This window comes from Ceratotherium simum, chromosome 39 (assembly GCF_057802395.1).
Source record: "Ceratotherium simum simum isolate JZ-2026a chromosome 39, ASM5780239v1, whole genome shotgun sequence".
Taxonomy (NCBI): Eukaryota; Metazoa; Chordata; class Mammalia; order Perissodactyla; family Rhinocerotidae; genus Ceratotherium; species Ceratotherium simum.
In genome coordinates, this window is record NC_141938.1 from 2,003,537 (window position 1) to 2,029,703 (window position 26,167).

At 52.8% G+C, this 26,167-nt stretch overlaps 1 protein-coding gene across 1 annotated transcript in view; it reads left to right on the forward strand.

Moving 5' to 3' along the window:
• Positions 1-26,167, forward strand: part of CACNA1A (calcium voltage-gated channel subunit alpha1 A) — a 218,642-nt gene that overhangs the window by 107,656 nt on the left and 84,819 nt on the right. The window contains 7 exon segments of the mRNA XM_087425368.1: positions 10,404-10,507; positions 11,655-11,770; positions 12,892-12,948; positions 14,024-14,113; positions 21,410-21,619; positions 24,642-24,754; positions 25,930-26,042. Coding sequence (XP_087281494.1) covers positions 10,404-10,507; positions 11,655-11,770; positions 12,892-12,948; positions 14,024-14,113; positions 21,410-21,619; positions 24,642-24,754; positions 25,930-26,042 — 803 coding nt within the window.

Here is a 26,167-nt window from a genome sequence, read left to right on the forward strand (position 1 = left end):
GGGGCTGGTGCTTTTCTGGCCTTCTCGGGGTCCCGCCCCTGTGCTCAGCCCTCTGCCCGCCCTGCCTGGGCCTGTCCTAGGACACCCCTCGCTCCGTCCAGCCACAGGCAGCACTGTGTCTGGAATCTGTGTCCTCTGTGCTGTGCGGAGCCGAGGCCTGGGGGCACGGCCGCGCCGCCCCTGGCAGGTGGGATGCATGAGGACAGTCCAGACGCTCCTTAGAATCCACAGGCACAGACGCCACGGGGACATCACCCACCTGGGTGGGCCACGGTTTAGGATCCCAACTTCTCATTTCTTTTCTCAACGTCATTGAAATCCATTCGTGTATGCCGTAATTATTTATTGAGCACCTACTGTGTGCTGAGAAATGGTCAGGGGACCGGGGACACTGTAATGAAGAAAACAGACAAAACTCCCTGCCCCAACAGAGGAGACAGGTACAAGCAGTAAACATTATAATAATAAATGGCTCAGAGAGTGGGAGATAGACGGTAAGCAGGTGCATGCACACGTCCTATGGGGATGAAAACGGCACAAGAGGACCAATGGTGGGGGCGGGGGCTAGTCTAGGGCAGGCAATCAGGGAGGGCTCCTCAGAGGAGGTGACATTTCCACAGAGAAGGAGAGAGCCAGGCCGACATTGAGGAAGAGCGTTCTTGCTGAGGGAACGGCAGCAGTACGCTCGCCTATGCTGTGTGCTCAGGCCCCTTCCAGGTTTTCCCATTTTCCATTTGTTTCTTTTCTTTCCCTCTTGGCTTCCTGGTGAGAGTGCCTTTTGGAGAAACCCTAACCTCACCTCATCTGCAGTGCTGTCGAGGGTTTCTACCAGGATACGCACCCCAGCATTGTCTGTAAAAATAGAACAAAACTGGAAGCAACGGGTTAAATACTGTCTGGTCCCTCACAGGATGGAATGTCCTGTCGTTGTTGGGAGAGTGTGTAAGGATGCAGGGAAATGCTCACTATGTCACGAGGGGGGGGTGTTGATTTTAAAAAAGAATCAAGGTGAGATAAACCTTATATCTGAGTCTGCTCGGGCTGCCATCACCGAGTACCATAGAACAGGTGGCCTAAACCCCAGACATTCGTCTCTCACAGTTCTGGAAGCTGGACGTCCGAGATCAGGCGCCAGCAGGGTGGGGTCTGATGAGGGCTCTCTTCCTGGCTTGCAGACGGCCGCCTTCTCCCTGTGTCCTCACATGGGGGGAGAGCGTGAGCTCTGGTCTCCTCCTCTACTCATAAGGTCACTAACCCCATCATGGCCTCGTCTAGCCCTGATCACTCCCAAAGGTCCCACCTCCTAATACCATCACGCTGGGGGTTAGGGCTTCAACATGGGAATGGGGTGGGGGGACCACGATTCAGTCTGTAGCACCTTATGATTGCAAGTGTGTAAATTTGAAAATATAAGTAATTAAAAAAGATGAGAAGACACCATACCGAGATAGTGGCAGTGGGATCCAGGAATCCTTATGTTCTCGATACTTTTCTGTATTGTCAAATTTTTCTACAATAAGCACAATTCACGTTTACAATCAGGAAAAATATTTAAACTTGTCTCGCTAAACATTTAGAAGGAGAAAGATTTGGGGTCACTCCTGGACCAGGAGACGGGTAGGGGGCAGAGGAATGAACATGTTCTGGGCGCCCGCTGTGTGCTGGATGCCCTTGTCTTGCATAATCTGTGCAGAGAGAGTCCACATCAAAGTAAATAAATGGTGGATGGATAGCAATAATAAATGATCATTTTATTATTTTGTTAACAAAATAAATGAAGAAGAGAGAAATCTTCCTTACAGAGGAATTCCCTTTAATCTATGTAAACACCCCACCCCAGGAGCGGAGCTTAATCTCCCCTCCTTTGAGGGTGGGCTGGACTCAGTGACGCCCTGCCAAAGACCAGAGTGGGGAAGGGGAGACAGAGTCGTCCACAGTGGGGAAACCTGGCAGATGCCGCCTTCGCCGAGTGACCAAGGCTGACGTCCCCAGTGGATGTGTCATCCTGGGACGCTCGATTTGATATGATGGGGAGGGGACCTCACCCCTGCAGTTTTCTTCTCAAAGACCCATAACCCCAGTTTAACCATGAGCAAGACTTTAGACACACCCAGGTCGGAGGGCGCTCTGCAGGATCCCTGGCCAGCCCGCCTCGAGATGTGATGGTCCCGATACACAGGAAAGACGGGAACCGTCACAGACCGAGGAGCCTCAGGAGAGGTGACACTGAACGCAGTGTGGGGTCCTGCAACAGAAATAGCACTTTAATGGGAAAGCTGATGAACTCCAAGTAAAGTCTGGAGTTTGGTTTTTAAATACCCTGTGAGGGAGAGATTACTCTCCCCCAGATGAGATTCAGAGGCTGAGAGCGCGGCCTGAGGCTGCCTGGCCGGGCAGGGAGTAGAGACGGGCAGTGAGCCTTGGTGTCCTGTCCCCTGGGCCTGGAGCCGTCCCAGAGGAATAGGTGGGGGGCGGGGGGGGATAGAGGGAGAGGGAGAGAGAGCGGTTAAATTTTCAAAGGAGTAATTTCTTAAAACTCTCACTAAAGCTTGGGGCGGAAAGGCTGGAAGATTGGGACCCGGGAGAGTCTACCTCAGGAATTCTTAACCTTGTTGGGCCACAGACCCCTTTGCCAGTCTGATGATTTAAAGGCACAAACTGAAAGACAGGAGACGGTGCAGGAAGCCAAGTGTATTGAAATTGTTATCAAAATATGTTTTTAAACAGATCTGCGATGTCATTTAGAGTTCATAACACACGGCCGACAGGCCCCCGGACGGGTCAGGCGACTCCCGCGTCTCGTGGGAGGGTCGGGCTCCGAAGGCTCCACGCGGTTTCTGTGGACTCTGGTTTCCGTGGTGCCGGGTGCCCCGGTTCTGCCGGGCTGCCTGGTTTGCTGCATCCCTTCCTGATGCAAGAGCATGCCCCACTTCCGGGGGAAATGTGGGGAAGCGAAGGGTTAACTTTCTTCTATATACGGGAATTCACAGAGTCTCTGAATTCTGTCCCCCAAGGATCCCCGCCCCGCGCTTGCCAGTTGAGACTGAGGGCGTCTCACCAGTGGCTGGAAAGACCCTCTGAGAGGTGGTGGTGTGGGTGACAGGCGGGGCCCTCGTGATGTGTCAGGACCTCTGTGGGAGGAGATGCCAGGGAATTGGCCTGTCCGTCTGTCTGTCTGTCTCTTCTCCCTCCTTCTCCATCCCTCTCCTGCCTCTTTGTACTTTTCTGTGTTTCCCTTACTCTCTTACTCTCTCTTTGTCTCCCTCATTAACATCAGTTAGTAAAGCAGCTAAACTCTGCTTAGTTGATGACTGTAAACGCGTGTCCCTTGACAGATGGTCACTCGTGGTTGAATCTGATCTCTGACCTCAGCCCTCTTTCATCTGTAGATGTTCATTTTGGCCAATATCAAAGCATCAGACTTCAAAGGACTTTAGATCACACATTCACTCAACAAACATCTGTTGAATGCCTGCCGTCTGCAGGCAACTTCCAGGCGCCGAGGATGCGCAGTGAACAGAACAGACAAACATCCCTGTTTGGGGACAGCTGACACTTTAGTGGAGGAAGCAAGTGACCAACAAGGTCATGGAGACGTATGTGTTTATATATTTGTTTATGTTTATACGTCAAGCGTCGCTTAACGACGGGGAGACGTTCTGAGAAATGCGTCGTTAGGCCATTTTGCCGTTGTGGGAACATCATGGAGTGTGCTTATACAAACCTGACTTGTGTGGTACTGACCCTGTGGGACCACCGTCCTCTGCTTGGCCCGTCGTTGGCTGAAATGTCGTTGTGCAGTGCACGACTGTGCGTGTAAAGGGCGGAGAGTGTCTTAAATGTCTAGGCTGTGTGGGCCGTGCAGTCTCTGTTGCAGCTACTCAGGCTGCTGTCATAACAGGAAAGCAGCCACAGACACACCCGCTTACGTGAGCACATGGGCGTGGCCGTGTGCCACTAAAGCCTTATTTGACAAAGGCAGGGGGCCAGCCGGTGGGCTGTGGTTTGCCGCCCCTGCGTCTCAGAGTGACGGAAGCTCGGGAGAAAAGTAAAGCAGCAGAGGGGCTGTGGATCATCAAGGCGAGAGGGTGTAGTTCTTCTGATAAGACCTGAAGGAGGTGAGGCCGGGCCGGTGCAAAGGCCCTGAGGCAGGCGTGTTCCTGGCGTTTGTGAGGAGCAGTGAGGCGGCCGTGTGGCTGGGGAGGGAGCTCATGTGACAGGAGACCTCATAGGCAGAGACCATATGATTTATCATCCAAACCAGGACAATTTTGAGAGCGAACAGGGAAAGGACTCAAAAATAATTAAAAGGCATTGCATGACCTACAGTGGGTATAAACTGGGATACAGCCTCCTTCACGGCCACTGTGAGGCTTTGGCTCTTTCACGGTGAGATCCACACCACTTTTATCCCGTGTGCTGGGGAATTGGGTGTTCTCCTGAGCTGAGTTATTTTTTTTTACATCCTCTATACTTTTTCTGAATGAACTGTGCTCACAAAATTGAGGAAAATAAACCGTAAAACAGAAGGCTCTTAAGGATTTTACTGGGACTCAGCCATTAATTTGTGTGACGGGTATTTATCGAGCGCTCGGCGAACGCCAGGCGCCACCGGCAGCGCTGGGACCAGTCGGTGTCTCCCCTCTCCTGTAAGGCTCTCACGGGCCAGTCATTAGAAACAGAATATACTATCTAAGTGCCGCGATGGGGGGAAGTAGGAAAAAGATCAGCCGGTTGCAAGGCAGAATGACAGGTCTGGCCTCAGCCGTGCCATCCACACCCGTGTGAGCCAGGCCAATCACACCGCCTTTCTCTGCCTCGGTCCCCCCCCCGTCACTGGGGGTGGAGACTGTGGAAATCGACGGGCGCTTTTTCAGCCCAATAGGGTCACCACCTGGCTCTCCGTTCCCAGGGAAACAGCCTGACCCTTGGGACTTGGGACAAATGTCTCCCTATCATCAGTATTATTTAAACAGCCCGCCCACAGGACCTCGGAATCATGTACATGCGCCATGTGGCCAACACTTAGGGGCCACCTACTGTGTACCAGGTGCTGATCTGGGCACGACGAGCTGACGTTTTCGGGAGCAAAGACAACGTGCAGACGTGTGTGCGTAAATCAACAGGATGATTCAGGGAGGAAAACGTGCTGGGTGGAGAACGAGCTGCCCGGCCGTGCGGTGAGGAGGGGCAGGGCCTTTCGGTCGGGAGGTCCGGGGAGGCTCCTCCGAGAGGGGCAGAGTGGAGCTAGAGGCTGAAGGGGAGCAGGACTCAACCAAGCCGAGATCCAGGGGACACAGGGCTGTAGGCGGAGGCTCAGAGAACCGCTAGCTCACTGTGATCTTGAACTTTACCTTCTCGGGAACCACTTTCTCCATCGGACGTATGGGAGACGTTCTTTCTCCCCACCTGCGCCATGAGATCCACGTAAAGGTCAATGGGGAAGTGACACTTGAGGAAGATCTGGAGGAGCTTGAGGAGCGGACCACGGAGACATCAGGGTGTATCAGTCGAGAAAGCCGGGTTATGCTGCAGTGACGACCATCCCCCAGGGTCTCTGTGGTTTTAACAACAAACGACTTTTCTGGCGCACACCACCTGTCCAGTGCAGGTCGGCAGTGGGGGAGGGGGCTCCACTCAGCAGAGCTACTTGGGACGTGGCTAATGGAGCAGCCACCACCTGGAACCTTACCACTCGCTGTCCCGGAAGGAAAGAGAGCCCTGGAGGGTTCCGCGTGGACAGGTCAACGCTCTGGTCCAAGTGTGCACGGGTGTTTCCACTCTCTCCTCGTTGGGCAGGACTCATCCTGGGGCCCTCGCCAGTTACGGGGGGATGGGAAGGGCCATCTGGACTTATTGCCGGAAATAGGTAGGGACAGCACCAATGGGAATGGCGTTCCAGGCAGTGGAACTCTCCGAGCCTTTGGAAGAAAGACGAGGAGTCTCAAGAGCATCCTTCCCAGTATTATGATGATTCTGACAAGCGAGCAGGTCCCCGTCTCCCCGCACACACCTGCCGTTCACCTGAACTGCCCGAGGAGGCGAGGACCAGGAGGGAGGTTGGCGCCCCCACATTCTGTGCGATCGCGGAACAGCCGTGGCATCCCCAGTCTTTCTGCTTGGGAAATATATTTCCCGTTTCCCTCCCCAGCAAACCCCGGGAAAGCCCACCTCCTGATCAAAAACTGCACCCAGCCCTCTGCCAACTTCCTCTCCATGAGTTGTGGGACCCGGAGCAGGGAATTGAATAATCTGGGCTAGACTGGAAAGAGAACAAGTGTGTCTAATATCAGGCAGCAGAACCCCAGTCCCCAGGGAGAGAAAAGCAGAGGAGGGAGGAGGGAGCACGGCTGGGGATTGAAACTGGGCTGTGCAGGGAGCCTGGACCCACCTCTCATTTAGTCACTCAACAAACATTTATTAAGCACCGCCTGCATGCCAGGCATTGTGCTAGGGAATACAGCAGGGAACCGACATTCCAGCTGGGGAGAGGGATGGTGAGCAGGAGAAATAAATAAAGTATAGAGGAGGAGAAGCGTTAAGGGGAAAAGCAGAGCAGGAAATGGGATTAGAAATGAAGGGTGCAACTGTCGAGGGCCTTCAGGGAAGGCCTACCTGAGAAGGTGTCGTTTGAGCAAAGACCTGAAGGAGTGAGGGAAGAGCCATTAGGAATCTGGGGGAAGAGCATTCCAGGCAGAGGGAACAGCAGGTGCAAAGGCCCTGGGGCGGGACTGTGCTTGGTGCTTTGAGGGGCTGCAGGGAGGCCATGTGGCTGGAGCAGAGTGATCCAGGGGGAGAAGGAGGAGATGAGGATGGGGAGGTGACAGGGGCACCTCTGCCGTTTGGTAGCTCGGTGACTGTATTCGTTTTATGTGGCTGCCGTCACAAAGTACCACACTCTGAGGGGCTCAAAACCTCAGGGACGTATTCTCTCACAGTTTGGAGGCCACAAGTCTGAAATCCAGTGTCAGCAGGACCACGCTTCCTCTGAGACTCTGGGTGGATCCTTCCTGGCCTCCTCCCGGCTTCTGGTGGTGGCTGTCAATCCTGGGTGTCCCTCAGCTTACAGCTGTGTCCCTCCAGTCTCTGCCTCCGTTGTCACACGGCCGTCCTCTCCCCTGTGTGTCCCTGTCTTCACCCGGCATTTTCCTCTTCTTAGAAGGACACCAGCCCTGTTGGATCAGGGCCCACCCTCACGACCTCATCTTAACTTGATGGCAGCGGTAAAGACCCTGTTTCTAAATGAGGTCACACTCACAGGGACCGGGGTTAGGACTTCAACACATCCTTTTTGGGGGACGCAGTGCAACCCACAGCAGGGACCTTGGGCCTGGGACTTCCCCTCTCGGTGCCTCACTTTCCACCCGGAGGATGGGGCAGATTGCATGCTGCCTGTCGGGTTCCCGAGAGGGTTCAGTGAGCTCAGAGAAGCCGAGACCCTGGCGCCGTGTGTGTCTGTGACTGTGCTGGGTGCGCAGCCCCAGGCTGGGGCGTCCTGAGCCTGGCGGGGAGCGGGGGTGGGGGCGCGTCGGAGGTGGAGGAGCTGCCTCGGCACCGGGGTCCTCACTGCTTCTCCGGGTTCAGTCCTGCCGCCTCTGTCCCCGTCCCCAGCCTGCTTCCCTAGGCGGCTGGCCGTTTTCTTCTGTTGCCGTGGCCGGCCTTCTCTCCCTGGGCTATATTTAGCCCCAAGAAATGGGAGCGAGAGCCTCGGCCGCCGCAGCATCGGAGGGAGAATGCTGCAGCCAGTCCCGCCTCCTGTCCAGCCCTGTTCTGCTGGCTCCATTCTTTCTTCCAGAACCTTCCAGAAGCAAACCGTTGGAATTTGGGGGCTTATTAGAACCAGGACGTGGGCTGGGGGCCAGCACATTCGTTATCCCCAGATGAATGTGTCCGTGATGAAAGTTGGCTTTTTTGTTTGTTTGTTTTGGTTTCAATTTTTTTAATGCATAAAATACACCCAACATGAAATTCACCATCTTGACCATTTTTGGGTGTCCAGTTCAGTGGCATTGAGTACATTCCCATTGCTGTGCAACCTTCCCCACCATCCCTCCCCAGAACTTTCTCATCTTCCCAAAGTGAACTCTGTCCCCATTAGACACTGACTCCCGCCTCCCCCAGCCCCTGGGAGCCGCCATCCACGTCCCGTCTCTGTGGGCGTGCCTCCTCTAGGGACCTCCTGTAAGGGGGATCGTCAATATTTGTCTTTTTGTGTCTCGCTTATTTCACTCAGCATAATGTCCTCCAGGTTCATCCATGTTATAGCAGGTGTCAGAATTTCCTTCTTTTTTAAGGTAAAGTTAACTTTCTTTAAAAAAAAAAACCTGTTTATTGAAGTAAAATGAACATAGAGAAAACCCCACAGATCATAAGTGAGGAGCTTGATGAATTTTCAGAGACTGAACACACCCGTGTAACCAGCACCCAGACGGGAAACAGAACCGTCTCAGCCCAGAGCCTTCCCGTGTGCCCTCCGCGGTCCTGCCCTCCCCAGAGGCGCCCCGTCTGGACCTCCAGCATTGTTGGCTGGTTTGCCTATTTTTGTATTTTGCATAAAAGGAACCTTGCGGATATGCTCTTTTCTGTCTGGCTTCATTTGCTTGACGTTAACTCTGTGAGGTTTCATTCGACAAGTGGCAGGCATTCATTGCACAAAATTCCACTTATTTATCACGTCTCCTGTTGATAGGATTCAGATTGTTTCCGGTTTGGGGTGTCATGAAGATCACTGCTCTGAACATTTTTGCACATGCCTTCGGCATATGCAGGTTCACGTTTCTGTTGGAGAACTACCCAGGAGTGGAATTCTCCAGTCATAGTGAACGTGCATGAATAACTTTAGCGGGAATAACAACCCATTTTGTACCATGTGTTATGGGTTGAATTGTGTCCCCCCCAAAATTCACATGTTGAAGTCCTAACCCCACACCCCAGGATGTGACGGTATTTGGAAATGGGATCGTTGCAGGAATAGTTAAGATGAGGTCGTTAGGGTGAGCCCTAATCCGATATGACTGGTGTCCTTATAGAAAGGGGAGATTTGGACACAGAGACAGACACCTGTACAGGGAGAGCATCACGTGACAATGAAGATGGACATCGAAGTGATGCATCTACAAGCCAAGTAACCACCAAGGGTTGTCAGCAACCCCCCAGAAGCTGAGGGAGGGGCCTGGGACAGATCCCCCCCACACACAGCCTCAGAAGGAACCACTCTGCCCACACCTTGAGCTTGGATTCTGGCCTCCAGACTGTGAGACAATAAATGTCTGTTGTCCTGAGCCACTCGTCTGTGGTTCTTTGTCACAGCAGCCACAGGAAGCTCACCACATCACCCCCCATCTGCTGCACGTGAGGGTCCAGCTCCTCCAGAGACTCACCAACACCTGGTAGTGCCGGCCTTTCTCGTTTTAGCCCTTCTGCTGGATGGCGGCAGCATTGCGTGTGCTTTTAAAGGTGAGCTTTTAAAGCCACGCTTGGGGCCCTGAATCCTGAGATGCCGCAGAGCTGGTGACCCACCGGAAGGCTCCCCAGCACAGAGGCTAAGTTCATGGGCTCTGGGGCCCAGCCACATGGTTCCCGTCCTCTGCCCACCACTGTCCAGCTCTGTGACCTTGGGCTGGTGATATTGCCTTTCTGGGCCTCAGTCTCCTCAAGTGTAAAATGGGCATGATGATAACATAGCAGTATCATGAGGATTAAATGGTTGAGTGAGCTAATATAGATAATGTGCTTAGAAGACTGCCCGGCACACGGTGCATACCCCGTAACTGCTGGGTTTTATTTCTCTCTCTCTGTTCTCGATCTTCTTCCCCTCCTCTTACTTCCTTCTCACCAGTGTTCTGTTCTCCACATCAGAGAAAAATGTTCTATATTTGTGGACTTCTCCCCCCTTGAGAATTGATCCAGGTACTTCTGGGAATTTTTTGTGATTGGCGGTGAGGCTTCAGGGACTAGAGGAGGGGGGCTGTTAAGGAAGAGGCTCATGGCCCTGCTGTCTGGCCATCAGACCCTGCCATCCTGCGCCTCCTCGGTTGTGACTGTGTCGGGGAGAAGGGAGGGAACCAGGGTTCATTCCTGCGTTTCAGTGGGCTTTGTTTTTCCTCCTCCTCCTGGAGTCTGGCCTGGGAAGTCCTCCTGACTTTCATGCTGGTTCCAGGTGCTCTGAGGACTGCATGGTTGGGAGGGGGCTTTGTCCTTCTAATGGTGCCTCTGGGCCCTCCCCCACTGGTTGATCCCACGCCCTCCACTTCCCTCTCTGGGCTGCTGGAGCTCCGGGACTCCACACGTCAGGGATGTTTGAGGACAGAGCCCCGAGAGCACCAGAGCTCCCCCTTCCCTGCCTGTCAGGTCTCACCTGAGGCCACTCGATGCTCACCTGCTCTCCCCCCTTGCCCCTGCAGAGCAACGATGCCTCAGGGAACACTTGGAACTGGTTGTACTTCATCCCCCTCATCATCATCGGCTCCTTTTTTATGCTGAACCTCGTGCTGGGTGTGCTGTCAGGGTAAGTCTGCAGTCCCCCCGTCCCACTCTCCCTCACAAGCTTCTTCCCAGGAAGAGGCCATCGAAGCTCTGTGTTCATTCCCCAGGCAGAAAACAGGCCTCTTCCCTTGCTGTGGGTTAGCCAGACAGTTTTTAGCAAGCCGTATCCAGGTGCATAGGTTGTGCACTGCTGGGGGCATCTGGTGAAGGGGCTCGTGGGAGCTGAAGTCCAGCCCAGCCTCGACTCACCGAGCTGCCTCCACCCAGGGGGAGGGGAGCTTCTTTCCAATGCAGCCCTCTCATCCAGAAGGTTTTCCCCAATTTTTCAAATCCATAAGCTACCACACAAGAAAATTCTATAGATCTTTATTTTCTGTAATTTACATTAAACAAAACAATAGTTTGGATTTCTCTCTCCCCTGTTTTCCAAATATAAAATCATAGCATATAATCAAACATGCATTTTCATGACACACATGTTCCCTACCCTCAACATTGTTCTTTTTGGCTTAATCATAAGTGGGTTTTATTTTTCTCACCACAAGAAATCTGGGAACTGGTATGGTGGCTCCATGGTGCCATCGGAGACCCCAGTTCCTTCTAGCTTTCTACTCTGACATCCTTACCAGAGGCTTTCAATCTCATAGATACCTCATGGTGTCAAGATGGCTGCCTCATGCTCACAAGATGGCCATCCCATGTTCCAAACAGGAAGAAGAAGACAGGAATTAGGAAGAGGTGGAAATCTTTAGCTTATGTCTTGGCCTAACTTAAAAGAAGGCTGAAAATATTCTGTGGCCAGGAGCACCGAGACTGAGAATGGGGTCTGCAGCCAGCAGTGGCTGGCGTGGCACAGTTTATGGTTTTACTTTTTTCTCTAGCTGGGTGCAGTTGTTGGAAAATGTGGGAAGCTGGCAGAAATACCCACTGCTACAATATCCTCCTTTGTTTCAGCTCTATTGGGGTATAATTGACAAATAAAATTGTGAGATATTTAAAGTGTACAGTGTGATGATTTGATATTATAATATTCTGATCTTCTGCCAGAAGCCCTGATTCCTCTTGTTGAAATCCGCTGCCCTCCAGAAGCTTCTGAACCCCCAAACACCCACACACACAGACTCCCTGACATTTCTACAAGCGGACCTGGCTTTTTTGCGCTTCTGCAGGGAGTTTGCCAAAGAAAGGGAGCGCGTGGAGAACCGACGAGCCTTTCTGAAGCTGAGGCGGCAGCAGCAGATCGAACGGGAGCTCAACGGGTACATGGAGTGGATCTCAAAAGCAGGTGAGGCCTTTCATCCTGGGGCCCAGGCACCGAAGTCCCAGGCCAGGGAGCCCACGGAGAGCCACGCACGGTGTGAAGATGGACGCGGGGAGGGCCGTGCTGGGAGGAGAAAGAGGATAGTCTCGATTCTTAGCAACAAGAATCCAGAGGATGGTATTAAAACTTCTGGGATGAAACCACGATATGACATTGCGTGACGGTTAAGAGCTCTGACACCAGACTCTGGCTTACATCCCCGCTCCTAGCCATGCCCCTCCCTCCCTGAGCCTCAGTTTCCTTGGCTGTTAGAGATAATGATAGTACCTGCCTCACAGGGCTGTTAGGGGGTTCAATAAGATCATCTGAGCTAAGTCACATAGGAAGAGCAGTGCCTGACACACAGTAGGCACCTGTTTGTTTGTTCAGCCATTCAACAAACACTTATGGGCACCTACTGTGTGCCGGGCACTGTTCTAGGCACTGAGGATACAGCAGTGGACAAGACGGACTGAATCCATGTCTGGGACTCTGATGCTCTAGTGAGGGAGACATAAAATAAACAAATACGTATAATGTGGGCACTGCGAAATGCTGAGAAGAAAAATAAAGCAGAGTAGGAGGCAGAAAACGGTCAGAAAAGGCAGGGTGATCAGAGAGGGTCTCTCTGAGGAGGTGACGTCTGAGCAGAGACCTGAAGGAAGTGAAGGAGGAAGCCCTGTGGATGTCTAGAGGAGGGGTGTCCCAGGCAGAGAGAACAGCAAGTGCAAAGGCCCTGAGGTAGGAGCAGAGTTGAGTCATAGCAAGGAAGCGAGTGTGGCTGGAGCAGAGTGAGTGAGGGGAGAGTGGAGGGGGTGAGGGCGGGGAGGTGACGGGGGCCGGATCAAGCAGAGCCTCATAGGCTGTGCTGAGGATGTTGGTCTTTATTTCGGGGAGGTGGAGACAGTGTTGGCTGTTTCTGCTGTTGCTGAGGCGGGGCTGGGAGTCAGAAAGAATTGAGCAGCACGTTTCTGGGTGGTGAGCTGTCACCATCAGCAAGGGGAGAGTGGAGGTGGCGGTGGGCCCGTCTCCCCTCTGGTCCAAGGGAACCCGTCCCAGGAGACTCCCCCAACACTGGAGCTTAACTCTGTGCTCTTCCTCCTCAGAAGAGGTGATCCTCGCCGAGGACGAAACCGACGCGGAGCAGAGGCATCCCTTTGATGGTAACTGCTCTGCACCTGGCTCAGCAGGGGTGGGGGGAGGCGGGAGCAGCTGGTGCCGGGGAAGCAGGCCGCTCGGTTCTAAGGGGCCTCCAGGGGGATGTTCAGGGCCCCGGTGATGCCAAGAACAAACACAAGCAGATCAGGCTCAGGAAGACACAGGCATGGCGGGAATCTGCTTCCTCGGAGTTTCAGGACCCCGACAGAGGGCTTTCACCTTCTGGCCTGCCCTTCCTGCTGTAACTGTCTGCTCTGGGCCTCTGTTTTCCTCATCTGTAAAATGGGCAGGCTGATAATAGTACCTCCCTCACTGGGTTGTTTATGAGGATTACATTAATTCTGGCAAAGAGAGTGCCTTTGCCAGAATCAGCAGTGCCCAGCGCACAGTCAGCACCGTTTGTATTTGCCAAATAAAAATAGATAAATAATAATAACTCCCCCAAGAAGCTAGCTTGCTGTTAAGGACAGTTGTCTCACACATTAAACGTCTGGCCAGACAGGTCAGCGATGCTTGACTGGAAAGACCAGGAGCAAGGAGGAGGCGAAAGAGCCAGGCTCTGTGCCGGTGGGCTACAAAGGGGGCTGTGCTATTTGGGGAGGGGATGAGATTGCCCACGGGGGCGTCTGAATCACTTTGTGGGAAGTGCATGCCTGAGCGCACTGTCCCCTGGAGGGCTCCTCGGAGAGCAGATCCTAACTACTGAGGGAGGGCGTCCACGGTCCCCGCCCACCTGCGAGTGTGCTGAAGGTCGCGGGGGACCGTCTCCCTAGGAGTCCCCGTACGTCCAGCCGCAGGGCTCCCAGGGGGCAGTAGCAGCTGAGAGCCAGACTTAGAGTCAGAGCGAACGAGAGTCAAGTCCTGTCTTCTCCCCTTGGACAAAGTCAGTAACCTCCCTGAGCCTTGGTCTCCACATCTGTAAAATGGGCGTACTGTTCCTTCCGTCAAACCGGGTGGAATCCAGTGACACACAGGAAGGCCCTGGCACAGCGCCTGGCACCGAGGACGCGCTGGGTCGACATCGCTGTTGTTGCAAAAAGGGTAACGTCTTTTTCTCCTGCCATGTTTCCATTGTTGGAGCTCTGCGGAGAGCCACCATCAAGAAAAGCAAGACAGACCTGCTCAACCCTGAGGAGGCCGAGGACCAGCTGGCCGACATCGCCTCTGTGGGTGAGTCCCTCCCTCTGCAGCCCGCGGCGGTCGTCACCGGCGCCAGAGACCGGGATTGAGGGCGAGGCAGCCAGGCTGCCTGGGTTTGGGTCTGACTCTGCCCCTTACCGCCTGTGCGTCCTGGGGCAGGTGACACGATTATGGGAATAACAGCCGTGCCCATCTTCTAATACGGTTGTGAGGATTAACTCACTAATCCATGTACAGCATTTAGAAGAGCACCTGGCAGAGAATAAGCTCCCAATAACACTGCCTGGTGTTATTCATTCATTATTCATGAATGATATTATTAGTCATTAGTTCACTGAGGGGCTGCTCTTATTAGGTGCCCAGTTGTGAACAAGACAGAGACTAAATCTCTCCGCACGTGGAGCTGGCAGTCCCAGCGCAGGAAATAGATATTAAACAGATAATTACACAGATAAACCTGTGATGATAACGGCACTGCAGAGGAGAAGCCCCAGGCTTGGCCTGCTCTGGAAGAGTGGGGTGTGATCATGGAAGGCTTCTCAGAGGAGGTGACAGGAGAGTTGAGAACTGAAGGTTGGGGAGGACTCCGCCATGGTGGTGATAGCAGAGAGGACCATGTGGAAGGCTGTGCTCAGACTGTTGCCACTGGTTATTGCAGAGGGCGAGTTGGAGGTGGGAGGGGACATTTACTCACCTCTTGCCTCTTGATTGGGACTGTGTTGCTTTTGACCTTCTCCAAGGAGAATATATTATTTTTTGAAATGGGTTTAAAAAAATTCCAGTAATGAAAGAGTAGGTGGGAGAGCACCCAGAGTCGGAGGGGAGAGGGCATTTAGGCTGATGGGGAAACTGTGGGCGGAGCATAGAGGGAGAAGGGGGGAGGGAGGAAAGAGGAGGGAGGAGGGATAGACACACACACACATATACACACACATATATAGACACATACACACACATACACATAAACACATACGTACAGGTGTTTCTAACCCACAGGCACCGGCTACTTTATACCCTGCTCTTTTCCCTCAGCCCCAGTGTATAACCCTTCCTGCTGAGTTCCAGCATGGTTTCCGCGCAGCGGGACCCCACGAGGGTGGCTACACTGTAGCTTCCTTAGCCGAGCTCTGTTACATGGTCTTTGAGCTGTTTCCAGTGTTCGCCCTGTCGAGGAGCACTGCTGTGCACATTTATGTACAATTACCCCCCCACCCTTTGGGCGTACTTCCTTGGGGATAATTATAGGATCAAAGATATTAACAGCTTTTCAACTCATTATTCACAGAGCCACTCTGAGTTTCAGATACACTGAACCCATTTATAAACCTGCCAAGCACGCGTGCCTTCCCGGATCCCCCACCCCGGCCATCTCTCATGACCTGTTTAATTTCCTTTCCTGTTAAGTCAGTTTGTAATGATACCTTAAAGCTTGTTTTAATTTGCATTTCTAATTTCCAGCCCAAACACTATCTTCCCCGTAATGATGACCCAGTCCTGCTTCCACTTGTGGATGCGTCTGTTTCTCTCCTTCCAGCACGTTCTGGAATTGGAGCGCTCCATCGATGCTCCGTGTGTTCGATCGGTTATGTCTGCCCCACATACTTTCCCAATTAGGTGGCTTCCATTTTTAAAAATCTGTTTTGTTATGTTTTGATAGGCAAACACTTTTTATTCATACCACATTTATTCAATGCCAGGCACTGAAAAAAAATTGGGGTACCCACGTCAGGATCTCCTCTATGGATAACATTGGGTACGTGCTCTTAATTATCAGGGAGATATTGTTTTTCATCGATAATTCTAGAAAAGATGAAAACATGATAATACTCAGTGTTGGCAAGGATGCATGGAAATGGGCATTGTCATATGCTGTTGGCAGGAGTGTAATTTGCAGTTTTTCTGGTGTATGGTTTGGCATTATTTAATCGTAGATGTTTGTATTCTTTGACCTAGCATTTCCACTTCAAAAGCCTCCTCTCAGCAGCATTGTATCTGGTGTTCAAAAAAGTAAAAACCAGCAACAACCCATGTGCCCAAAAATAGGGAGATGGTTAAAGAAATTATAGTATTTATTCATAGGGAAATCTTATGCAGCCAGGAAACAAGAATGGAGTTGCTACTGACATGGAAAGATGTTTGAAATATATTTTTCAGTGAAAAAGCCCGTTGCACAACAATGTAAAATGTATGATCCTGTTTAAAAAACAACGCTAAGAAGTGTAAGAGGTACTTAAAGATGTGGAAATTGGAGGATTACAAGGAATTTTCCATTTTTACGGGATATTTCTCTGGAATGTATGAATTAGTGACATGCATTACTTTTGAAATCGGAAAAGTAATGAGATGAGTTTCAAGCGACTTAAAAGCAGCCGACACTAATTGTAGGGAATCCAGTGGCTGTGCAGGGCAGGGAGGAATTTGGTGAAAACCCAAAGAAAGCTTCGTGAAGGAGGCATTTGTAAACTGGGCTTCACGTGGAATGGGGAGAGTGTGTCAGTTCACTAGGGCTGCCATCACAAAATACCACAGACTGGGGGCTTTAAACCACAGACATTTGTTCCCTCACAGTTCTGGAGGCTGGAGTCCAAGATGAGGCGCCGGCAGGGCTGGTTTCTCCTGAGGCCTCCCTCCTTGGCGTGTGGACGGCCGTCTTCCCCGTGTCCTCCGGTGCTCGTCCCTCTGTGGGTGCCTGTGCCCTAATCTCCTCTTCCTATAAGGACACCAGTCATATTGGAGCAGGACCCACCCTCATGACCTCACTTTAATTTAATTCCCTCTTCAAAGGCTGTATCTCCAAACACCATCACATTCTGAGGTCCTGGGGGTTAGGACTTCCACATATGAATTCTGGGGGACACAGTCCAGCCCATAGTGGGGAAGCCCCGGGAGACACTCGCAGAGGGCTTGCCTGTGGGAGACCCCGCCCTTGACTCTGGCTGGCGTAAGAAAACCTGCTCCTTGGAGAGTCCAGGTTCCCGCTGGCGTTTGTTAAACGTGTGATGGAAGGAAGATGAGAAGCTAAAGTCGGAGGCTGTCAGGCTGAGTGAGAGCCAACGCTGTCCCGTGGCTCCTGTGTTAAGAGGGCAGGTGACGTCCAGCTTTCTAAACGGATCCAAACCCAGGCCGGTGGCTTGTTCTCCCGGGACCAGGTTTGCCGCAGGCAGACCCACCAACACCCAGCTGCTTGGCCTGGTGGCTCGAAATCGCATGGGAGGGGCCTCCCCCAGACAGTGGTTTCCTAACCCACCCCGAAAGAGGGCTCTGGAATCCCAGCGTTCTGACAAGGAGGCGTCTTTACTGTTATTTATTTCTGTAAAAATACTAATACTGTGTTTCAAAGTAAGGCAGGCTGCATGGGGTTTGTCTGCACTCTGTGCCACAGTAAACACAGTTTACGTAATCGGTGATTCCACCGCACTGTCAAATCCGTTGATAAACACATTATAAAGCAGCTTCATTTATAGTTGATGAAATTGGAAATCTGAGTCGTTTACAGGAAGAGCTGAGCCATGAACGGAAGCTGCCATCGCAACACCGTTTCTTTAGGAAAATCAGATTCCCTGGAGACGATTTTCACGGTGTGGGTTTGCTGGGGCAGCCGTCACCAAGGCCACAAGCTGAGTGGCTTCAGACAGCAGACAGTCATTCTCTCACTGTTGCGGAGGCCAGAGGTCCAGAGTGGAACCAGGGTGTCGGCAGGGCCGTGCGCCCCTGAGGCTTCGGGGGTCGTCCGTCCCGTGCTGTTCTCTCAGCTTCCGGTGGGGTTGGCCTCTGCGTCCTCCACACCAGGCTCTGCCTGTGTCACCACAGCCTCTTCTCCGTGTGTGTCTCTGTCTCTTCTCCTCTTGGAAGGACACCAGTCACTGGATTCAGGGCCACTCTAATCGAGTCTGACCTCACTTTAACCTGGTGGCAGCTGCAAAGACCCTATTTCTAAATGAGGTCACACTCACAGGGACCGGGGTTAGGACTTCAGCACATCTCTCTGAGGGACACGTGCAACCCACATTTTGGGCAGCACCTACTCCAATTTACAGAGGATTTTAAGGGCATATAAACTGCCGGGAATCCCCAGATCCAGCCTGGATGGTGACAGAGTGCTGTCCTCACCACGGAACATTCTAGACTAGTGCTGGCTCTCGATGCCTTGAGTGTAGTTGGTCTGAACTGAGATGTGCTTCATACTAACCTATCAGATTTGGAACTCTTAGTACCAAAAAGAGAGTGTGAAATATCTCTTTAATGTATCTCTCTATATATAGATTCCATGTTGAAATGATAATATTTTTGATATAACAGCTTTTATAAAATAGCTTATTAAAATTATTTTAAGGGGCCGGCCCCGTGGCCTAGTGGTTAAGTTCGGCACACTCTGCTTTGGCGGCCCAGGTTCAGTTCCCAGGGGTGGACCTACACCACTCGTCAGCCATGCTGGGGCGATGTCCCACATACAAAATAGAGGAAGACTGTCACAGATGTTAGCTCAGGGACAATTTTCCTCAGCAGAAAAGAAAAAAAAAATTATTTTAAAAATCTAAGAGTTGCCTGCAATTACAATTCCAGACCACAGAGAAAAAGCAGAGACAAGGATGGATAGAAAAAGAGACTGTGGGTCAAAGTGAGTGTGGAATACGATCAACAGAGGTGACAGGAGGCAGCTAGCACATAGTAGGTCTTCAGTTAATACCCTCCCCCCCCTCCCCTCCCGAGGGAGGTGTGCCCGTGTGGGATGTGTCCCCGGTCCCAGTGGTCAGGGAAGACGTCCTCGGTGAGTCAGCCTGTGAACTGGGGGTTGCAGCAGGAGATCGTTAAGGCCAATAATGCTACCGTGCCAGCGTCATGTCATACGGAGGGGGATTAACTCACTGGTTCCTCCCACCGGCCCTCTGAGGTGGGAAGTGTCCCCAGTTTACAGATGGAGGCACTAGAGGCTCGAGAAGCGTGGTCACCTGCCCCAGGTCACTGGCTGGTGATATAGCTGGGTTTTCACCGTGGCTCTGGTCGGATGGGGTCGGGGCTCCCGCCCACTCTGATTGCTCTCTCTCTCTCCCCGCGTGGAGCCTCCCTCCCCGACCCCGAGGCCTTGAGAGCCTCATTCCTCTTCCCAAGCCCTGTGGATGCCTGCAGCTCTGGGCACATCTCTGGGAGCTGCAGGGACCGGGGCCAGAAATGCCCTGACTGGGAAGGGCCGTGAAGAGCCGCCTGGGGTTCCCAACGCCTGAGACGTGAGGCAGGTGATGGACGTGAGGGGAGGGTCCAGCGCCAGGTCTGGCCGACGGCTGCCAGTGGGAGTGTGCCCCCTCCCCACGGCCACGTGTCCCAGGAGTGAGTGTGGTGTGGAGGCGAGAGCGTGGGCTCTGAGCCGACCTGACGCTGCTCAGCCAGTTCCTAGACCCCTCGGCCTCCCTGTGCTCGGCTGTAAGGTGGGGTCACAGTGGTCTCTGCTTTCTAACGTCGCCATGAGGAACAAGTAGCTTATCATGTAAGTGTGTCCCCCGCAGTGCCTGGTGCCCGAGAAATGTTCAATAACTATCAGCTGTTATTTCATCATAAAAAGCTGAAATCCATATTTTTATGGAAAATATCCTAGTTTTTAAATGTGGATCAATGATTTCAACTTTTACAAACCGAAGATGAACCACTATGGCCCCTGGGGCACCAACTTGCAACCTCTGCTTAGAACTTTGCCGACAGGGAGTGGTGTCCTGCGAAATGTTTGCTGTGCCCCAGGCCTGGCTGGTGGGACGGGGCCGGTGGACACGCTGGAGGATGAATGAGCGAATGGAGAAATGGAGGAATGAGTGGATGAAAGGATGACCAAATGAATGTTGGATGGACGGATGAATGCGTGAATGAATGATGCTGAACAAAGGGAGAAGGAATGAACCAGTGAAGAGCAACAAACAGACGAATGCAGTGGAAGGTTTGCAAGGAGAGGTATTTTAGAAGGTAACATCAATCCACCCAGAACTGAGCTCTGACCTCCTCCCAAACCAGTCCCCTCTCAGTGCAGGGCAGCTGTGTCCCTCCAGGGGCTCACGACAAGAACCTGGGCCCTCCCTCCCTCACACCCACACTTGATCCATCAGCAGATGTTAACATCTGCCTTAAATAGTGCATCCCAAACCTGCCCACTCCTCCCCCATCTCAGCACCATGGAGGCCAGCCCCGGTCATCACTTGCCTGGACTGATGCAGTCTCCTCCTCCCTGGCCTCACCCTCTGCAGTCTGTTCCCCCACAGCAGCCAGAGGGCGCCTGTGAGCACCTGAGGCAGATCAGGTCCCTCCTCTTCTCAGAACTTTCCGTGGCTCCCACCTCACTCAGCGCAAAAGTCAAAGTTCTCCCCGTGGCCCAGAAGGCTCTGCTCAGTCTGCACTGTCCCCTCCCTGCCCTTACCTCTTCCTTCTCTCCTCCTCAACCACAAGCCACACTGGCCTCCTTGTGCTGTTCCTCAAATATGTCAGGCAGGCACATTCCTGCCTCAGGATCTTTGCACATGCTATTTCTCTCTGCCTAAGATTCTAAGATGATTTAAGTCAACACCTTCACCTTGACCACTCAACTGAATACTGCAGCCTGCCCCAGGGCCCTGCTGGGGCTCCCAATCCCCTTAGGCTACTCTATTTTTTTCTTTTTCCAAAGCACTTTTCACCATCCACCACATTATTAGTTTACTTATTTATTATATTACTTTTGTTGTCTGGCTCCCCTACTGGAGCATTGGTCCCAGGAGGGCAGGGATCTGTCTGTTAACTCGTGTATCCTGAGCACCTGGAACAGAGCCTGGCACACAGTAGGTGCTCCATAAATGCTTAAGAGCAAAAATATGTGCAGACAGAGGGCACAGATGGCTCATTCTTTGGTGATCATTTCTAAAGTGAAGTGTCCACAGAAAGCTAGGGCCCCATGCACACCTCCTCCTGGAGGCTTTCCAAGCATACTCTGTGCAGCTCTGCTGCCCACCCCTGCACGGGGGTCTGGAGCAGATCCTGCCTCAGCCCACCCTGTGGCATGACCCCCAGAGTCATCAGACGTGGCCAGGAGGGGAGACACAGAAAGTTGGCTCTGGCAGTGGGGAGCCATCAGCCTCTGCACTGACACCCAAGCTCTCATTGGCTGTTTCCAATGCTGTTATTTTGGGGGGCATCGCCTTCCGGTAAGCTCCATCTCTGGAAAGCTAAGCACAGGGGTCATGATGGTTCCCTCGGGCCAGAGGGTTCGCTGGGGAGGCCAATGGATCCCTGGCCACAATCCGTGCCTGGGCCGTGCATCAGTTCATTTCCTCCGCGGGAACGTCCTGACATTCTCCATCCTTCCCCCGGCAGGGTCTCCCTTCGCCAGAGCCAGCATTAAAAGTGCCAAGCTGGAGAACTCGACTTTTTTTCACAAAAAGGAGAGGAGGATGCGTTTCTACATCCGCCGTATGGTCAAAACTCAGGCCTTCTACTGGACTGTGCTCAGTCTGGTAGCCCTCAACACGCTGTGTGTCGCTATCGTCCACTACAACCAGCCCGAGTGGCTCTCCGACTTCCTCTGTGAGTACCGCCTGCCCGCCCACCTGATCCCTTCCTCACGCCCTTTCTCCTGCTCTCCTCCTCGGGTGGTGTAGTTTCTTCGTTGGTCCTTGTCAAATCTGCCCTTCCATTGGGCCGTGTCTGTGGCTGGGGTTGGGCTGATGTTGGTGCTGCCACAAGAACAGAGCCCCCCTTCTTTGGATCTGAGAGCTGAAAGCTCAGGCCACCAAACACCCCGGTGAGCCCTCTCTAAGAGAGAGCCCTAGGGGTGCTGGGGAAGGGGCTTTGGAAGAGAGAGAGAGTGCGGCAGAGACCGCCCGGCAGCCACACAGACAGAAACACACATGCAATTTCTAGGTATGTCTCTGGGAATGTTAAAATAAATAGCTTGTGGTTGAGAGATGGGATGCGTTAGGGACAGAGTGACCTGTATGTTGTCCCCATCTTCCCTGCTCGTTTCTGACTCTCTGCTTCTCCCCTTTTCTTTCAAACCTTCTTCTTCTTTCCCCTTTCCCCTCCTGCCCTTGTTGACTTCCTTATGTCTGGGATTCATTCCTAGAAGATCCCCTCCAACAAGTGTGAGAGCATCTTGCCTGCTCTGTGGGTACCAGGACCCCCAAGGCTTTGCCATTCTGGGCCTATTTGCAGATTCTAGGAATTAGCATGAGATAGACTCAGAATTGATGGTCAGGTAGGCGTCAAGAGAAGTGGTGAAATGTGGGCAGACGTCTGGTCAGGATTTCAGAAGTAAAGAGCTCTGAGGAATCAACAAGAGTAGTGACTGGGCAGTGAGGAAGGCAGGTGGATGCCCTGGCTCTGGCTTGTGGGCCCCAGGTGAGGACTTCCCAAAACCTTCCTGCCCTCTGGCTGCCCCCCCTCTGCATCTACTGGCTTGTCTGACTTAGGTCTGTGGATTCTCTGCCCTCCTGATCTAGTTCAGAATTGACGCAGCCAGCCCCTGGGGACAGTCGAGTCTTCAGCCTGGGAGCCTGGTCCAGGTCACTGTCTTCTTGTAACCCTCATTGTTCCCAGTCATGTTGGCTGACCCCCCCAGGGCACCCCGCAGGGGCCAGCTCCCCTTCCGAGAGCCCTGACCTAGCTCCAGCCTTGGTAATTGCATTTGGTCCCCCTGGAGTCTCTAATAAATGAGGACTCTTAACTTCTTGTCTACCCTCCCCTGAGAGTCTATTTTAATCTCCCATATTCTCCCCACTGATCACCTCCCTCTGTCTGTCCTGGTTCAGGAACAGAGGGTTGGGACTTCCTGCCTGGGCCTCTGTGTCTCTAAAGGTCCTTTAATTATCCCCATTTTCCAGTTGAAAAAACTGTGACACAGAGAGGTTAAGTGACTTGCCCAGGGTCACACAGCCAGTAATTACTGAAGCCAGGATTTGAACCCCGAGTCCAAGCTGTGCCTGATGGCACATCCCTGCCCTGATCACCAGGTGACCTGAGTTCTCAGTGTCTGCTCTGCCCCTAACTCTCCACGTGACCTTGGGCAAGTTATTACCATCATCCGTCAATCAAAGACATCTTCAATTGTAAGGCGCTCTTTTATTTTATGTGCCACTAAGAAACAAAACAGTGCTGCTGTCTAAATTAGGATATGCCACTTTTAAGGTACAGCCCAATCTCAGAGACGTCAAAATGTGAACAAAAATCTGTGTCTTGGCATCGATGAAGGTACTGGTGTCTCTGGTCTCACGTTCCTCGTCTGCACTGGGTGGAAATTGGATTTGCTGGCCCTGAAGTTCCTCCGGACCCCCCAGTGCTCCACACAAGTCATTCCCTCAGGTCTTGTGTATCACCAGCTGTCACGTTTCCATGGTAACCAGGGAACAAGCCTCTCAGAACCTTGTACATCCTCCCAGAGCTGCTTCTGGAGGCTCCTGGGACGCACCAGACGTGTGGACAGATTTCCCTCGTGAGGTTTTAGTCCTGGAGGTCCTGGGGACCCTGGCGTTTCCCTCGGGCCCTAGGAGCTTCCTGGAGTCCTGAAGCCAAGGGGAAGTTTCCGTCAGGAATGAGCAGGAAGGACCTCGACAGTCGGTTCAGACCATCTCTTAAAGGGATGACACACACACACCCTTGACCCTCACACAGGATTAGCTACGTGACCAAAATTGAAGTTGTTGGAAGTGTGGATCCTCATTCCTCCCTTTCTGTATGCTTTCCTGCCCTCAGAAACCCTCCTTGCCTCCGCTCCCGTCCGTCAGGGGAGTCCCCACACCCCTCCTGACTCCTCGTCTTCCCACCCCACCCAGGAAGCCTTCCCAGGACAGGACCTGCTGTCGGATGTTTCTTTGCCGGAGCAAACAGACACTGTGTTACCCTTACGCTTTCTCACCAAAGAGCAACAGGCTTTCTCTTCTCAAGACCTTTAGACGTCGGCAAGACAGGGCGTCCAGGGAGCGTCGGGTGGGTTTGCCAAGTCGGGAGAAAGGCCGGGCCCTAGATCCCCTGCCTGTGGTGCTCAACTGAGGCCCTAACAAGGATCACTAACAGGACACCACTGTGATTGCTGTCTCTGTTGTTCCTTTGGAGCTCAGGCGTATAAAAGTGGAGTCATCATAATTTTTATATTATGACACGCTGGTGCCCATGCATGGCCCTTGTTATTTTGTTAGTTAGCCAGTCAGTTAGTCAGTCAGTCAGTCAGTCAGTTAGTTTTTCAAATGTAGTAAGCACCCAGGAACCCGCCACCCAGCACAAAACGTAGGTCCTTGACAATAACTTACATCCAACTCTTCTCATCAAACCAGGGCAAAAACTACAAGATGGAGACCCCCTGAACTTTGTCTCGCTCCTTTTAAGACTGGCGTGGGGGTGATGGGTTGGAGGGTGGGGCGATTGGCGCTCTTCCTCTGTACTAGACGGGCAGCGGAGGCCCAGGGCGGGGCAGGCTTGCATAGTCACCCAAGACCGTGGGCTCTCTGCCGGCCTGCCAGGACAGACGGGGGCGGGGTGCAGTTCACAGGAGAGTCGGAGCCGCCTGGAGCCACATCCCCAGCAAAACTAACCTCCTCTCTGCCCCCCCTTCTAGACTATGCAGAATTCATTTTCCTAGGACTCTTTATGTCCGAAATGTTTATAAAAATGTACGGGCTTGGGACGCGGCCTTACTTCCATTCCTCCTTCAACTGCTTTGATTGTGGGGTAAGTGTTCCGGTTTCTGGGGGCCCTGTTTCTCCAGCTCTTGCTTAGAATGGCTGATGCCTGGGGACGTGCAAAGGGGGGCGTGCAGTCCCCCCGGATATGAGAGACGGCTGAATGCAAAAGGATGAGAGGACACCCTCAGACACTGGCGGGGAGGCAGAGAGCCCAGATGTCACAGCCAGGCCCGGGGGGGGTGTGGACCGTCTGGAACACGGTGTAGCCTGGCGATTCCACTGCCGGGGCTGCACCCCAGACAGACTCGCACGACGCCCAGGGGACGCGCACGAGAGTGTCTGAGCAGCCTTGCTTGTAGTGGCCCCAAACCAAATGACCCGAATATCCCTCTGCGGTAGGATGGATAAATAAGTTGTGGCATCGCCACGTAATGGAGTACTCAGCAGCAGCCGCCACACCCAACAGCAGGGTGAATCTCACCGCAGAGTACCGACGCTGACATCAGTCCATACAGCAGGATTCCGCTCGTGAAAGTCAGAGGGACCAAACTAACCTGTCTTGGTTAGGAGGGATACTTAAATACTTTAAAAAGGCAGAGACCTCAAAAACATTATGCTCAGTGAAAGAAGCCAGACACAAAAGGTCACATATTGCATAATTCCATTTATATGAAAGTCCAGAACAGGCAAATCCGTAGAGACAGAAAGTGGATTAGCGGTTGCCAGGGGCGGGGGGAGGGAATGGGGGGGACTGCTCATGGGGACGGGGTCTCCTTTGAGGGTGATGGAAATGTTTGGAACTAGATAGAGGTGACGTCTGGACAACATTGGGAATGTATGAAATGCCACTGATTTGTGTGCTTAAAATGGTTAATTTTATGTTATGTGAATTTCCTCTCAATTTTTTTTAAAGCAAGGAAATAGTATTACAAAATTCAGGATGGTGGTTGTGTGCAGGGGTCCCCGGAGGCTTCTGGGGTGCTGACATGTCCTATTTCTCGATGTGGGTGGTAGTTACATGGGCATCCGCTTTGTAATTGTGTGTTTCAGGAAATCTTTGCTGTCGTGAGCTCTTAATAAATTTTTTAAAAGGGACGAGAGTGGCCTGAGCCCTCGCCCTGCTTCCGTTTGGGGGTGGCAGTGGGGCTGGGTTCCTGCAGGGTTCGGGCTCAGGGCGTGTTTGCAAGGACCCTGGACACAAGACGGGGTCCTCGCCTCCAGGTCATCATCGGGAGCATCTTCGAGGTCATCTGGGCCGTCATCAAGCCCGGCACGTCCTTTGGAATCAGCGTGTTGCGAGCCCTCAGGTTATTGCGCATTTTCAAAGTCACAAAGTAAGTCTTGGGGTTCCCTGGCGTTCCAGGGGCGGGGACGGGGGCCCGGGTGGGGCCGCCTCCGGCGTGGGGGGGGGTGGGCTCGGCCGGCCCGGCCTGACGGCGCCGCTGGCCGCTGCTGGCAG